The 13,674-nt window shown below is 39.2% G+C and overlaps 1 protein-coding gene across 3 annotated transcripts in view; it reads left to right on the top strand.

Annotated features, from left to right (window-relative positions):
* The window catches only part of Ubtd2 (ubiquitin domain containing 2), a 67,602-nt gene that overhangs the window by 44,240 nt on the left and 9,688 nt on the right, over positions 1-13,674 (top strand). For 2 of the 3 annotated variants that reach the window (XM_078052427.1, XM_040272331.2), the window contains exon 2: positions 147-383. The exons of the other annotated variant lie outside the window; for it this stretch is intronic. In XM_078052427.1, the coding sequence (XP_077908553.1) occupies positions 147-383 (237 nt within the window). The remainder of the gene's footprint in view (positions 1-146; positions 384-13,674) is intronic. 3 annotated transcript variants of the gene reach the window in all.

The raw sequence follows: 13,674 nt of genomic DNA, 5'->3' as shown, positions 1-13,674 counted from the left end.
TTAGAAAAACAGTATCTTTTATAATTTTATTCGTTTGGTTGATTGGTTTTTGGTTTTTTGCAATGTTGGAGATAGAACCCCTACCATTGAGCTATACCACCATCCCCTAAATTTTGGTTGTGATGGCAGTCTTATTTTTCTTCCAGTTGCTCTCGGTCGTAACCAGCCTTTGAAAAAGGAGAAACCAAAATGGAAAAGCGATTATCCTATGACAGATGGACAGCTGCGCAGCAAGAGGGACGAATTTTGGGACACTGCACCAGCTTTTGAAGGCCGGAAAGAGATTTGGGATGCCTTGAAGGCTGCTGCACACGCTTTTGAGAGCAATGATCATGAACTGGCACAAGCAATCATTGATGGTGCAAATATAACCTTACCACACGGTAGGCCTGGTGTTCCTCAAGGACAGAGGGGATGGAATCGGCTCATTCCTAGTAGGGGGAGACTGAGTGAGAGGAAGCTTTTTTTCCTTGCTATGTCTTATTCTAACTTTTATTTTTAATATTTATTTTTTTAGTTTTCAGCGGACACAACATCTTTGTTTGTATGTGGTGCTGAGGATCGAACCCAGGCTACACGCATGCCAAGCGAGCGCACTACCGCTTAAGCCACATCCCCAGCCTCCTTTTTTCTTTTCCTTTCTTTTTTTTTTTTTTTTTATTTAATATAGCACAGAATAGCATTCCTCTTCGCATCTTTCTGCTGGAGACTGTTTATTTTGTATATTTTTGTGTCATTTGAATATTTTCCTTATTTCAGAAAAGAACACCTGATAATAAAATTTTCTTGTTTCTGTGCGACCTAGTTTTCTAGACCCCTGCTCTCCACACCCTGCCATCGCCATCTTTCAGCCTACCTATAGGAGCCTCTGCTTTACTGCTTTCCTTTGGACATGGTAGAGTCTCAAGTCACATTTCAGAAGATGGAGAGACTCAACAGATACCCCTGTAGTCATCGTACTTTATCCTTAACCCCTACTTTGAGCATAATGGCAGATTTAAATTTTGAATTCAGTCCCACGTTTTCTTACAGATTTTCTATGATTGTAACCTTGAGCATTATTAGAAACTTCCCTCTTCTGTATTGGAATGTGACTCTTAAGTACAGCTTTGTGTGTTTCCGGGAAAGTGTACATGCTACACCCATACATATACTCTTGTTTGGTCTCCTTGATTAGAATGCATTAAAAAGTTTGATGCTGTCTTGAGATTTGGATGTCAGTTTTGTATTCCTTGTGTTTTGATTTCAATATTAGTACTTTTTTTCTCTCTAGTTTTTCAAGTTAACATTTTTCTTAGTTGTCTCTTGAAACCCACATAGTAGATTATCAGCTTGTCTCATTTTTTGCTTATTATTACACCTTTAGTGTTTGCCGCATGTGTCTGCATTCTTAGAGGAACAATGCTTTTCATTATTTAATTGTCTATTTTAAATCCTCTGACTCTGTGTCAAATAAATGGTGTTTAACTTACTGTCCTTGCCAGCTTTCCAAATCTCCATTAATTTTCTAATTAATTGTGCTTCCAGGAAACTTCCTTTCTTATAGCTGACTTTATTATGAAAGCATAGCTTATGTTCCTAATACTTACTGTAAAAGTGATCCTTCCTTATTTTTGAAGAATTTATAATAGAATGCCATTTAAGTCTGACTCTTCAGTTCTACTTTTCATGGATAGTCTATAAATCTTTTGGAAGACGGGGAGGGGAGCATAACAGGGACTGAACTCAGGGGCACTCGACCACTGAGCCCCATCCCCAGCCTTATTTTGTATTTTATTTAGAGACAGGGTCTCACTGAGTTGCTTAGTGCCTCACTTTTGCTGAGGCTGGCTTTGAACTTGCAGTCCTCCTGCCACAGCCTCCCGAGCTGCTTGTATTACAGGCTTGTGCCACCGTCCCGGCTAGTCTGTAAATCTTTATTCTGTGATTGGGGATTGGGAAGTGGTAGACATCATCTGGCTCCACTTGCCTTTTTTAGTTCTGTCATTATTGTCTTCAGTTGCTCCCCTTATATAATGTAAAGGACCCACCTGTACAGACGGTTGCATCATCATTCTCTTTTGGATGGTGACATCTGTATTTTCAAGGCAGAGCACATGTTTGTGTAGGCCTGCAAGTTGGGGGAAGAAGAGTCACATGTATGAGACTGTCTTAATTTAGAAGTCTGAGATTCAGTACCTTGGAGCTTGGAATACATGACTTTATGTTTATGTTATATGTAGGGATCTCTGGTTGTGCTATGTTTTATGGCCTCTTTAAAGGTTCCTGATAGCAAAGTAGCTCTGTTTCCTATGCATAATAGGTCCTATGTATATCCTTTTGGATGGGGGCTCTGATAGTTAGACTCAAGCCCCTGGTTTTGCCTTATCTATGTGAACTGCCAAGAAAGATAATGTTGCTGGCAGCCTAGCCAACCCACAGATAAGGGAGAAGTATTCTTGGAAATTTAAGAGTATTAGATGAACCTCTACTCCCTCTCTTCTGCTTAGAATATTTTCTGTGTAAACATGAAAGAATCAAGCTGATTTTATCTTGATTAAATTCCCATGTGCATCTCTTCAGCTTATCAATAATGTTTCTTTTAATTATGTTCTTGATCCTAAAGTCTTCAGCTTACCATCAGTATATAAATGAGCATTATATGCTTCTACCTGTACCTGCTCAGAAGCATTGCTGAGATTCTTTCCTGTGTAATTACACATTTAAAATTTTACTCTAGGCATCTTGTTGTTACCCCTTTGGGTCCCCAGATACTTCATATTTTAAGTGATTGCACAGATTTGATTATTGTCCAGCTTGAGTTTTGATATCATATCTGATGATATCACTTCTGCCCTGTACTCAATTCAAGCTGTGTAACTTTGGAAAAATTACTTTTTTTTTTTAAGATACAAACATACATACATACACGTATACGTGTGTGTGTGTGTGTGTGTGTGTGTGTGTGTACATTTTTAGTTCTAATTGGACACAATACCTTCATTTTATTTATTTTTATATGGTGCTGAGGATCGAACGCAGCACCTTGCTTGTGCTAAGCAGGTGTCTACCACTGAGCCACAACCTCAGCCCCCTGGACAAATTACTTCTTTTCTGCATGCTGCAGTTCTCTTATTTGTAATAGATGGAAAGTAGCTATCTGCTTCATGGGGTGGTGGTGTTGGTTCATTGTGATGGTGATACCTGTAAATCACCCTAGTGCTGGGTTTCCAGGAAGCACTTCATAGTGAAGTAGTGGCACTTGTCTATACTTCCAGCTACTTGGAGACTCACAAGTTCAAGGGCAGCCTAGAGAACTTAGAAAGTCCCTGCCTCAAAGTAAAAAGGGCTAATAAGGATGTGACTTAGAGGTGGAGCACTTGCCTAATGTATGTAAAGCCCTGGGTTCAATCTCCAGTACTGCTCCCCACACCACCCCCAAAAAATATATATATATATTTGTTTTTATATTTATATATATAATATTAATATACAACAGCATTAATGATTTTTATAAAAAGTATTTTGTTTTTTAGTTGTAGTTGGACACAATACCTTTATTTTTATGCAGTGCTGTGGATGGAACCCAGTGCCCTGCATATGCTAAGCAAGCGCTCTATCTCTGAGCCCCAGCCCTAATGACTTTTATTTCCTGAATTCTGATGTTATCGAATAAATTCCCTGCACCAATTTTTTTTTTTTTTTAAATACCAGGGATTGAATCCAGAGGTGCTTGACCACTGGAGCCACATCCTCAGACCCTTTTTGAATTTATTTAGAGACAGGGTCTCACTGAGTTGCTTAGGGCCTCACTAAATTGCTGAGGCTGGCTTTGAACTTGTGATCCTCCTGCCTCAGCCTCCCAAGCCACTGGGATTATAGGAATGCACCACTGCCACTGCACTAGCACTACACCAAAATCTGATTTTGGGTTCTTTTTTTCTTTTCTTTTTCTTTTTTTTTTTTTTTTTTTGGACTGCATTGTCTACTTGTAATATCTTTCTTTGACTTTTGGGGCAGTCTGCCCTTGGGAATATCTCTAATAGAATTTTGAGACTGGGTTGATTCAGTAGCAAAAGTACTAGTAGATTTATTAACTGGACAGCAAAGCAGTGAGGACATGGGTTCACCTCGCCCCGTACCTGGCTCATCCCTATCCTGCTTCTCTCAGTGCCACCCATAGGGATCATGTTGAACAGATTGTAGATTTACCGTCTGTAAAGATCCTGGGTCACACTGTGCTTTCTAAACTTCCTTCAATCAAATGTCTCTCCCTCTCGTTTTCTTATCCCCTTTTTCTTCCCATGGTCTTTCTGTTGTCTCAATTTATTCATACTGTTATCTTCCCAACAGAAATAACAAGTTCTTGAAAATACATGAAAGTGTGTTGGTAAATGTTGTGTGTCTTGTTATGTTGTATGGCAATGACTGTGCTTTCTCTTGGTTTAGCCACTTTAGAATAGATCAGTGTTGTATACACAAACATTATGTATTTGTTGATGGCCTTTTTTTCTTTGACTTTTCTGAGTTATTTTTCAAGGAAGCCATAAAAAATTTTTCTTGAATCATATTTCCTTCTCCTTTTTTCCCCCTTTTTTTCTTTCTTTAAAGTGGTTCCATTGGTAATTATATCCATGTCTCAATTCTAGTCAGCAGGTCATGTTCATCATATTCCTGCCTTGTCTAAGAATGAATAATTTTATACTTTTAAAGTATCTTCCTCTGTTAATATCAGTGGTAAATTTTGCTGAGTGTTGTAGCACACGCCTGTAATCCTAGGGGCTCGGGAGGCTAAGACAGAAGGATTGCAAGTTCAAAGCCAGCCTCAGCAATGCGAGGCACTGAGAAACTCAGTGAGAGCCTGTCTGTAAGTAAAATTCAAAATAGGGTTGGGGATGTGGCTCAGTGATTAAGTGCCCCTGAGTTCAATCCCCGGTACCAAAAAAAGAAAAATATCAATGGTATATTTATTTATTCTCAGATGACAGTGGGAAGGGTTGAAAGAACTTGGTATCATAACTACCTGGGGATTTCATACACTCACATCTATGCACTTTGGAAAATCATGACTTGATGAAGGCTGGTATAGACCTGGATATCGTGGGAGAAGGCTCTGCATGTGATACCTGCTTTCCATTGTCCACCACCTCCTTGTCTTAGAAGAGCTTTGTTTTTCATAATTTACACAGCATATTTTTCTGATTGTTCAACATTTCTTAAAGAGTTTATTTCTCCTTTTTCATTGATTGCTATTTTTCCATTACCTGGAAGTCTTAAAAACATTATTATTATAATTTTTTTTTTTGGTACTGGGGATTGATCTTAGAATGGCACTCAACCACTGAGCCACATCCCCAGCTCTATTTTATATTTAATTTAGAGACAAGGTCTCAGTGAGTTGCTGAGCACCTCCCTTTTGCTGAGGCAGGCTTTGAATTCATGATCTTCCTGCCTTAGCCTCCTGAGCCACTGGGATTTACAGGCATGCACCACTGTGCCCAGCTTAAAAACATTCTTAATATAATATCTTTACAGTGAAACCAGGTTATTTGCCCAAATTAGCATAAATGTGGTTTAAGAAAACAACAGGTGCTTATTATTTTCATTTTTCAGAGTTTGGTATGTATTGGCTATTTTAAATAAAAATTTTTTTTAATCTTTATTTATTTATTTTTATGTGATGCTGAGGATCGAACCCAGGGCAAGTGCTCTACTGCTGAGCCACACCCCCAGCCCTTAAATAAACTTTTAAAAGATTATTCAGATATAGTATTTATCTTATAAATATTTGATGGTTTTTATAATTATTATGTGGAAGGCACACAAGGATTTAAAAAATTGCCTGCTCCATTCCATGACTTCTAATTTTCTAGAAAGATAATTGTTTCTTTAGCACCTACTGATAATTCAGAGTAAGGGAATTTTTTCTAGCATGTTGTTTGTCTCATGTTGTTCAAGTATAAAAGCTCCCTTCTCTACCTCTGTTAAATAGATGGAGCATCAATCTTCTGTTACTCAAAACAGAAACTTTTCTTTTTGGAAACAAATTTAACTATTGACTCCAAAATTATACTTCCTTTTTGTTTGAAGTTCTTCCATTTGGCTTTTGAAGGTCTATTTCTTTTGTCCTTTTTCATGCTTAAAGATATGGGAGATAGAAAAAGGTAATTCTTAAATACTTAATGTTTATTCCTTTCTCTTCGCAGAGTTGTTTATATGTGTAGGAACAGTTTTTCCCCCCTAGTCTTAACATTTATTAAATGGGAGCAGATTAAATTATGTATATTGCAATTGTTTTAAAACTAGAGACATATAAAAAGCATTTTATTTTTAAAATTTTCTTTATATTTAACACATAATAAATAGTTCTGTGAGAAACAAGACTAATAAAATACTAACAATTCATTTTTAAATTAATGTTATTAAATTCTTGTGTCTGAAATAATCACCTACAATAATCATCATTTTACATTTACTGAAAACTGAAGCACAAAGAGGTTATCTCACTTTTCCAAGGTGTAAGTCTTGGAATTGTTTGTTTGTTTTGATTGTATATTGAACCCTGGGGTGCTTTACTACTGAGCTGTATCCCCAGCCCTTTATTTGTTTATTTATTTGAGACAGGATCATACTAAGTTGCCTGTGCTAACCTGGAATTTGTGATTCTCCTGCCTCAGTCTTCCGAGTCTCTTGGATTATGAGCATGTACCACCATGCTCAAGTTGGAACTTGATTTGAACTCAGATCCAAGAGTACTTTAAGTAACTTTACCTGCCTCTTACATGTTATTTCCTTTTTGTGTTCTGTATAGTGATTGCACAAGTTATGTCAATGTTTAGTCCCTGTCTGGTGTTTTAGGCTCTTGTGTACTGTGTAGGATACTTTGAGATGGTATACTTCTAGTAATACTGACAGTGATCGAGCAGATTCTCTTAAAGACATAGATGATGAGAAAATATACATGTAGAGGCCTTCCTATTTCTCTTAGTCTTAATGTCTGAGGCCTATTAAGAAGCAGACCAAATCGGGTGTGGTGGTGTATATTTGTAATCCCAGCAGTTCTGGAGGCTGAGACAGGAGGGTCTCAAGTTCAAAGCCAGCCTCAGTAATTTAGCCAGGAACTAGGCAACTCAGTGAGACCCTTTCTCCAAATAAAATATAAAAAAGTGCTGGGAACGTGTCCTGAGTTTAATCCCCAGTTCCAAAAAAAGAAAAAGAAATAGACTGAGAATTATGATTATTTTAGAGATCTCTAGAAGAATTTGTCACTTAGCTGGACATGGTGGCACATGCCTGTAACCCCAGCTACTTGGGAGTCTGAGGATTGCAAGTTCAAGTCTAGCCTGGGCAATTTACTGAGACTTTTGTCTTCAAAATAAAACCACAAGGTCTGGGGAGCTTGTCTAACATATGCAAAGCCCTGAGCTCAATCCACAGTAGTGGGGGGCGGGGAGAATTTACCATTTAACACCTGAATAAGCTAATTCATTAACTTGAAACAGGAATGAAAGCATGAGGATCCTGAACTTATTCAGGAGATGGGAGATTTTTGCCAGGTTGTTATAATGTTTGGGAAATGAAATAGGACCTTAATAAAGAATCTGATGACTGATTAATCATAAATGTTATATCATTTTCCCCTCTCTTCAGACAAAAATGGTTTAGAGTTATAAGATGTAAATGGATCTACTCCTCTGCTGCTGTCATCCTTTTTCTTCAATCAGAGCAATAAAGTCTGAAAATAACGGAGGTGGGAGTCTGTCCCTGAGTTAGTAGGCTGGTGTCTGAAGAAGACCTTTTTTCTCTGACATTCTGGGGGTGGGGGCGGGGGAAGAAGGATTTCTGACATGGTCCCAAGGCATGTGCTCTGCCAACCTCTACTTACTTCTATAGAGCCAAGTCAGCTTTAAATAGACCACTGTGTGATGTGCTTTTGAACTGCTTCTGTGCCCCCACTTAAGAGAGATGAGACTCTGGAGTTAAGATTAAATGTCCTCCACAGAAATGTGGTAGAATGTGACACAAGTGTTTAATCATGGCTTGACTGGTATGACTTGAGCAATTTGAGTAAGCGTTTGAGCCACTTTTCACCTCTGCTTTCTAAATGAAATGTTAGGCTTGGTTCCTCTGAGACAGGGTTTCAGCTAAGTTCCTAAAACTGGCCTTAGACTTGAAATCCTCCTGCCTTCACCTCTCAAGTTGCTGGGATTATTGGCATGCATCACCATGCCACCTGAGTATCATAATCTTGCTGACCACATTGGTGATGAAATAGTTATGCCTTCTGCTTCTCCAAAAACCTAACTACAGACAGAACTTGCTGTAATTCTCAACATACTGTTGCATGAGAGGACCTATAATTTATTAGCATCCCTGCAGTCCTGAAAGACTGCTCTTAATGTCCAGTTGAAGGATAGTTTTTTGTTTTTTGCAGTGCTGGGGGGTGAACTCAGAGCCCAGGCACGTTGCACTGTTGAGCTGTCTCCCCAGCTCTGGAGTATGATTTTGGTGGCCCTTGACTTTATTGTGATTTAGGTTTCTTGAGCACCCCATGAAGTATGAAGCAACAGACTCAAACCTTGATTGTGACATTGACATGGGCAAGTTCTCCTCCATACTGAGGTTTAAAACTTATGTAAGAAGAGGACCAATTATTTTTTGAAAGAGAGAATTTTAATATTTATTTATTTTTAGTTTTCGGCAGACACAACATCTTTGTTTGTATGTGGTGCTGAGGATCGAACCGGGGCCGCACACATGCCAGGCGAGCGCACTACCGCTTGAGCCACATCCCCAGCCCCAAGGACCAAATTTTTTAGTGTTTCCTAATGGATGTGTACTGTGCAATTTTACATGTATTCTATTATTTAATCCTTATGACAGCCTTGTATAGCAGGTACTGTGAGCCTTGAGGTGATGAACTTGGCATGTTCCAGGAAGGCTCCAGATTTCAAGTTGGGTACGATCAGCTCCAAGGCTGCAGCCCCTTTTTATGAGCTCTCACCACATCACCCAGTCCCTTGTACCCCAGCAGGCAGATGCATGCTCTGCTGCATCTCTGCTGCCTCGCTCCTTTCCTTTTTCTGTTTTTTCAGTGTTCTCGTCCTTAGCTGTGTCAACTCACTAAAATTCTGAAGCCTCCCTTCCTTTGCCATCCGAGTCTTGATTATTGAAAAGTAGGAAAGTTCACGCCTTCCAGGTCAGTCAGAAAAGACAAGCCGCTAGTGAAGTCGTCCTTCCCCACAGGCTTTGGAAGAGAACTTGAAAGACAACACCCCCTTCCCCCATTCATTTGGGAAAGGCAGTTTTCTACATCACATTGCCTGTGTGATCCAAGTATTTAATTTTTTTAAGTTCTTTTTTTTTTTTTTGAGATATATTGAAGTATATGGTGATGGTTTCATGGTGATACATGTCAAGACTGATCAAATTGTGTACGATCAAATTGTATATTTTAAATAAGTGCTGCTTATTTAAAATGTACAGTTTGATCAGTTTTGACATGTATCACCATGAAACCATCACTATAATTGGGATAACAGATCCTGAGGCAGATACTGATTCTTAACTTTTGCACACCCGTTCATGTCTCAAGTGGTAAGTGTGTGTGTGTGTGTGTGTGTGGAAGGAGAGGGGGAGAGAGAGAGAAAGATGTTGTGAATTGGAACCCAGGGCCTCATACATGCCAGGCAAGTGCTCTACACCCCGAGTCACTTAAGTGGTAACAGTTTTAACACTGGGCCATGCTCTTACAGGAGGGAGAGCATAGAGGAATAAGCAGAAGGCCTAATAAACTCTTTAACACATCTTTCTTTTCAGCCTGAAAGGTTGCTTGAGAAAAAAGTAAAGCATTAGACCTGATGGCATTTATTCAAGCTATTTTTATTATTTGGCATCTAATTTAGTTTTATCTTTATAATTATCTAGCAAAATATTTTGAAGCCTAATTAAAAGCAGCCACAGAAAACAGTTGAGCAAAGGAAATAGAATATCTGAGCCAATCATCTGCATAAAAGATAAACAAAAACAACTTCAAAAAATGATGCAGGAAATAAGGACAGAAGGTGGAGACTTGGCACCTTTCTTTCCAGCACGGGGAGCCTTCCGGGCTTCCTGGCCCGGGGAAACAGTGCCCTGGCAATGATCTGTCCTGATGGCCATCTGTCTCTGCCAGGACTCAAGGCTTACAATGGGTTTGTCAGAAGGAAAAAGGAAGGAAAAAATGGAGGGCTGGGGGGTAGCTCATTGGTAGAACCTGTGCTTAGCACCCACAATGAAGGCCCTGGGTTCAAATCCCAGCACCAAAAGGGGGAACAAAGTTAAAAGGACTGTCATTCCACAGAGGACATTAGATGAAGAATGCAAGAGAGCCTAGCTTGGATTACGGACCAATGAAGACCTGCTGAAGGAGCTGTGCCTTCCATGGCCAGCGGGTGGTGATTAAGACCTTTATTAATTGTAAACTCAGGTGTGGCTAAAAGCAATTTTGGAAAGGTTGGAAAATCCCCACTTAACTTTAAGAGTGGTTTCTTCCCTTTTGCATTTAAAAACATGGAGTTTCTTTAATCAAACCTCTCCACCTTGAGACGATGGCAACACTGCGTTCATGTTGTCGCCACACATGGCATCCCTGTGCTGCTGAAGCTTCTCGGCCACCATTGCTTTTGATCTCGAATCAGGTACTGTCTTTGGCTTCTTGTGAGCTGTCAATGACCTTGTTGACAGGGGTTGACCAGTTGCTGCATTCGGCACTGTGGGTTTCTCCATCCTATGGTCCCTTCCACTTCTCCTCCCTGGTGTGCTTTGCCTTGTGTTCTCCTCTAGGTCCTCATCTTCATGTTAACATGTTCACTTCTTCAAGAATCTTGTCACTTCACTCTGTCACTTAAGCAGCTGCGGGATCCTGGACAGAAGTTCCTTCTGTTTCAGTTTTCTCCTCTGTACAATGGATACAATAGACTTACCTTGTACTGCTCCTGGGAGGATTGTTAATTTGTATAAAGAGCCCTGGTAGAGTCAGTGCTGAGCAGCACTCCCAGTGTTTGCTTTTATGTTTAAACTTACACATTGGAGATTATTGCTCTCTAAACTTTTACCCTTCCCCATTCTTCTTCAGTGACCTACAGATAATTCAGTTGAAGTATCTAACTGAACCTGAAGCAAATAAAAACTAAGTACTGACAATCTTATAACCCTAAATTTTCCCTTTTTCTTTCTGTCTCAGGTTTCCTGATTAGGTGACTTTTTGTTTTACTTTCCATGTTTTTTTTTCTAACATGTAATTTGGTCCTGTCAGCTACTATTGATTTTTCTCAGGTCAGTTTCCCTACATTAGAGTCAGGTAATTACTTTGGCAGGCCCCTGTGCCTCCACTCAGCCAGTCCCCCTTGTAGATGGTAAAATAATCTACAGGCTTCAGCTGGTCCCTAGCACTCCCTGAGTTCTGAGTAGAACATCTTTAGTAGGCTCTGGATATCTGTTGAAGGAATGTCTCTTATACCATGTTACATCTCCAGGGGTTTGTTAGAGCAGTAAGTCTGAACTCTTGGACCTCACTCCCAGGTTTTCACTCTTGCTTCCTATTTAGTAATTTCCCATCCCTGAGTCCATATTCCACCTCAGCCAGGTTTGGCCGCTCACTCGGTAGCCACACCCTCCCTATCTTGTAGTTATTTATTTCCATATCGTTCCTGTTTCTTGGGTGTCTTTGAAGTCATGCCCGAATGCAGGATTTCTCCTTGTTGACTTTCCTGACTTGTCAGTTTCCTTTCTCTGATGTTTCAGCATCTGTGTTTGATTTTTCTGAATTATCAATTTGTACTTAATCTGTGCTGGGTGTGTTGTGTCTGCTTGCCTTGACTAGAGGCTTCTGTGAGTCGGGAACAGTCTTGACTGTCTCAGCCACCTTTGTAAGTGCCAGTGACTTGTCCTGTGTGTTCAATAAGTCTCTATGCAGCAATTCTGGAAAGTGAGGATTGTTCTCTAGTGATCCTTACTAGATCCTAAAGAGGTTGTGTGTTGGAAATCACTACTAGCCAGAGCGGTTTTGCTTCTAGTGAAGAGATCAGAAACCATTCAATGGTGGAGGATTGGGAGTATATTGTCAAAGAATCTGACCAAAAAATGAGTCAGCCTGCTCTGATAGGGAATTCTGAGGTAATGTTTCCCTGTGGGCTATAATGTAAATAAATGTTATTGTTATTGGTGCTTTATGATCCCAGATAAGAGAGTAACCCATAAAACTATACTTTAAAATTAACCCTTATTTGAATGATCTACTTATTTGTGTTATTTTTTAAATAAAGTTTTTTTTAAGAGTGGTTTTAGATTCACAGCCAAATTATACAGAAGGTATAAAGATTTCCTTTGTATCCCCTGCCCTAGACGTGCGTAGCCTCCCTCATTATCACCCTCTACAACTAGAATGGAATATTTGTTAGAAGTGATGAATCTGCATTGAGATAAACCATTAGAACCCAAAGTCCAGAGTTTCCATCAGGGGTCACTCTTAGTGGGTTTGGATGAATGTCTAATGACATCTGTTCACCATTAATAGCACCCTCACACATAGTTTTACTGCTCTAAAAATCCTTTCACCTGTTCATTCATCCCTCCACCCTATCCCCTGGCAGCTGTCGATCTTTTCATTATCTCTATAGTTTTGCCATTTCCAGAACATCAAATACTTGGAATTAGATAGTATACGGCCTTTTCAAACTGACTTCTTTGAGTCAGTAGTATGCACTAAGTTTCTCCTGTGTCTTTTCATGGCATGATAGCTCATTTTCCTTTTGTTGTTTGGAATGGATCACTGTCTATCCACTCATCTGCTGAAGGAAGCTTGCTTACTTCCAAATTTTGGCAGTTGTGAATAAAGCTTCTGTAAACAACCATGTGCAGGTTTTTGTGTGGGTGTAAGTTTCAACTCCTTTGGGAACACAGTGGTCAAATCACTTAGTAAAAGTGTGTTTAGTTTTCAGAGTCCTGTCCTGCATTCCCACCGTCGGTGAGAGCAGAGTTCCTCTTGCTCTGTGTCCTCACTGGCATTTACCATCATCAGTATTATGGGTTTGGGCCAGAATGTAGTAGTGGTTATCTCATTGTTCAAATTCGTGTTTCCCTGAGGATATGTGTTGTGGAGCATCTTTATCATGCTGATTTTTCCAGTCATATACCTTATGAAGGGCCTCTTACGGTTTCCAGACATTTTTAAAAATCAAATTGTTCTCTTACTGTTTCATTTTGAGAATTTTCTGTTTGTTTTACAAAATAATGGTCCTGTGCTAAATAGGTCTTTTGCAAATATTTCTCCAGTCTATGGCTTTTTTTTAAATTAATTTATTTATTTGTATATTTATTTTTGGACAATGTCTTTTGCAGAGTAATAGGAATTTTTGGTTTTAATGAATACCAGTTTATGAAGTCTATCATGGATTGTGCATTTGGTGTCCTCTCTAACAGATCGCTGCCAACCCAACATCTTCTAGATTTTCTCCTATGTTATCTTATTAGGAGTTTTAGTTTTGTGTTTTACATTTAGGTCTGTGATCCATTTCAAGTTGTTTTTTGTAAAGCATGTTAAGTTTGTGTTTAGGTTTTTTTTTTTTGCATGTAATGATTTTCCGTTCAATTACTATTTGTTGAAAAGATTCTTTTCTCCACTGCATTGCTTTTGCTTCCTTATCAAGATCAGCC

Source organism: Ictidomys tridecemlineatus, chromosome 1 (genome assembly GCF_052094955.1).
Source record: "Ictidomys tridecemlineatus isolate mIctTri1 chromosome 1, mIctTri1.hap1, whole genome shotgun sequence".
In the NCBI taxonomy this organism is placed as follows: domain Eukaryota; kingdom Metazoa; phylum Chordata; class Mammalia; order Rodentia; family Sciuridae; genus Ictidomys; species Ictidomys tridecemlineatus.
This window is presented reverse-complemented; position numbering and strand designations above follow the sequence as displayed.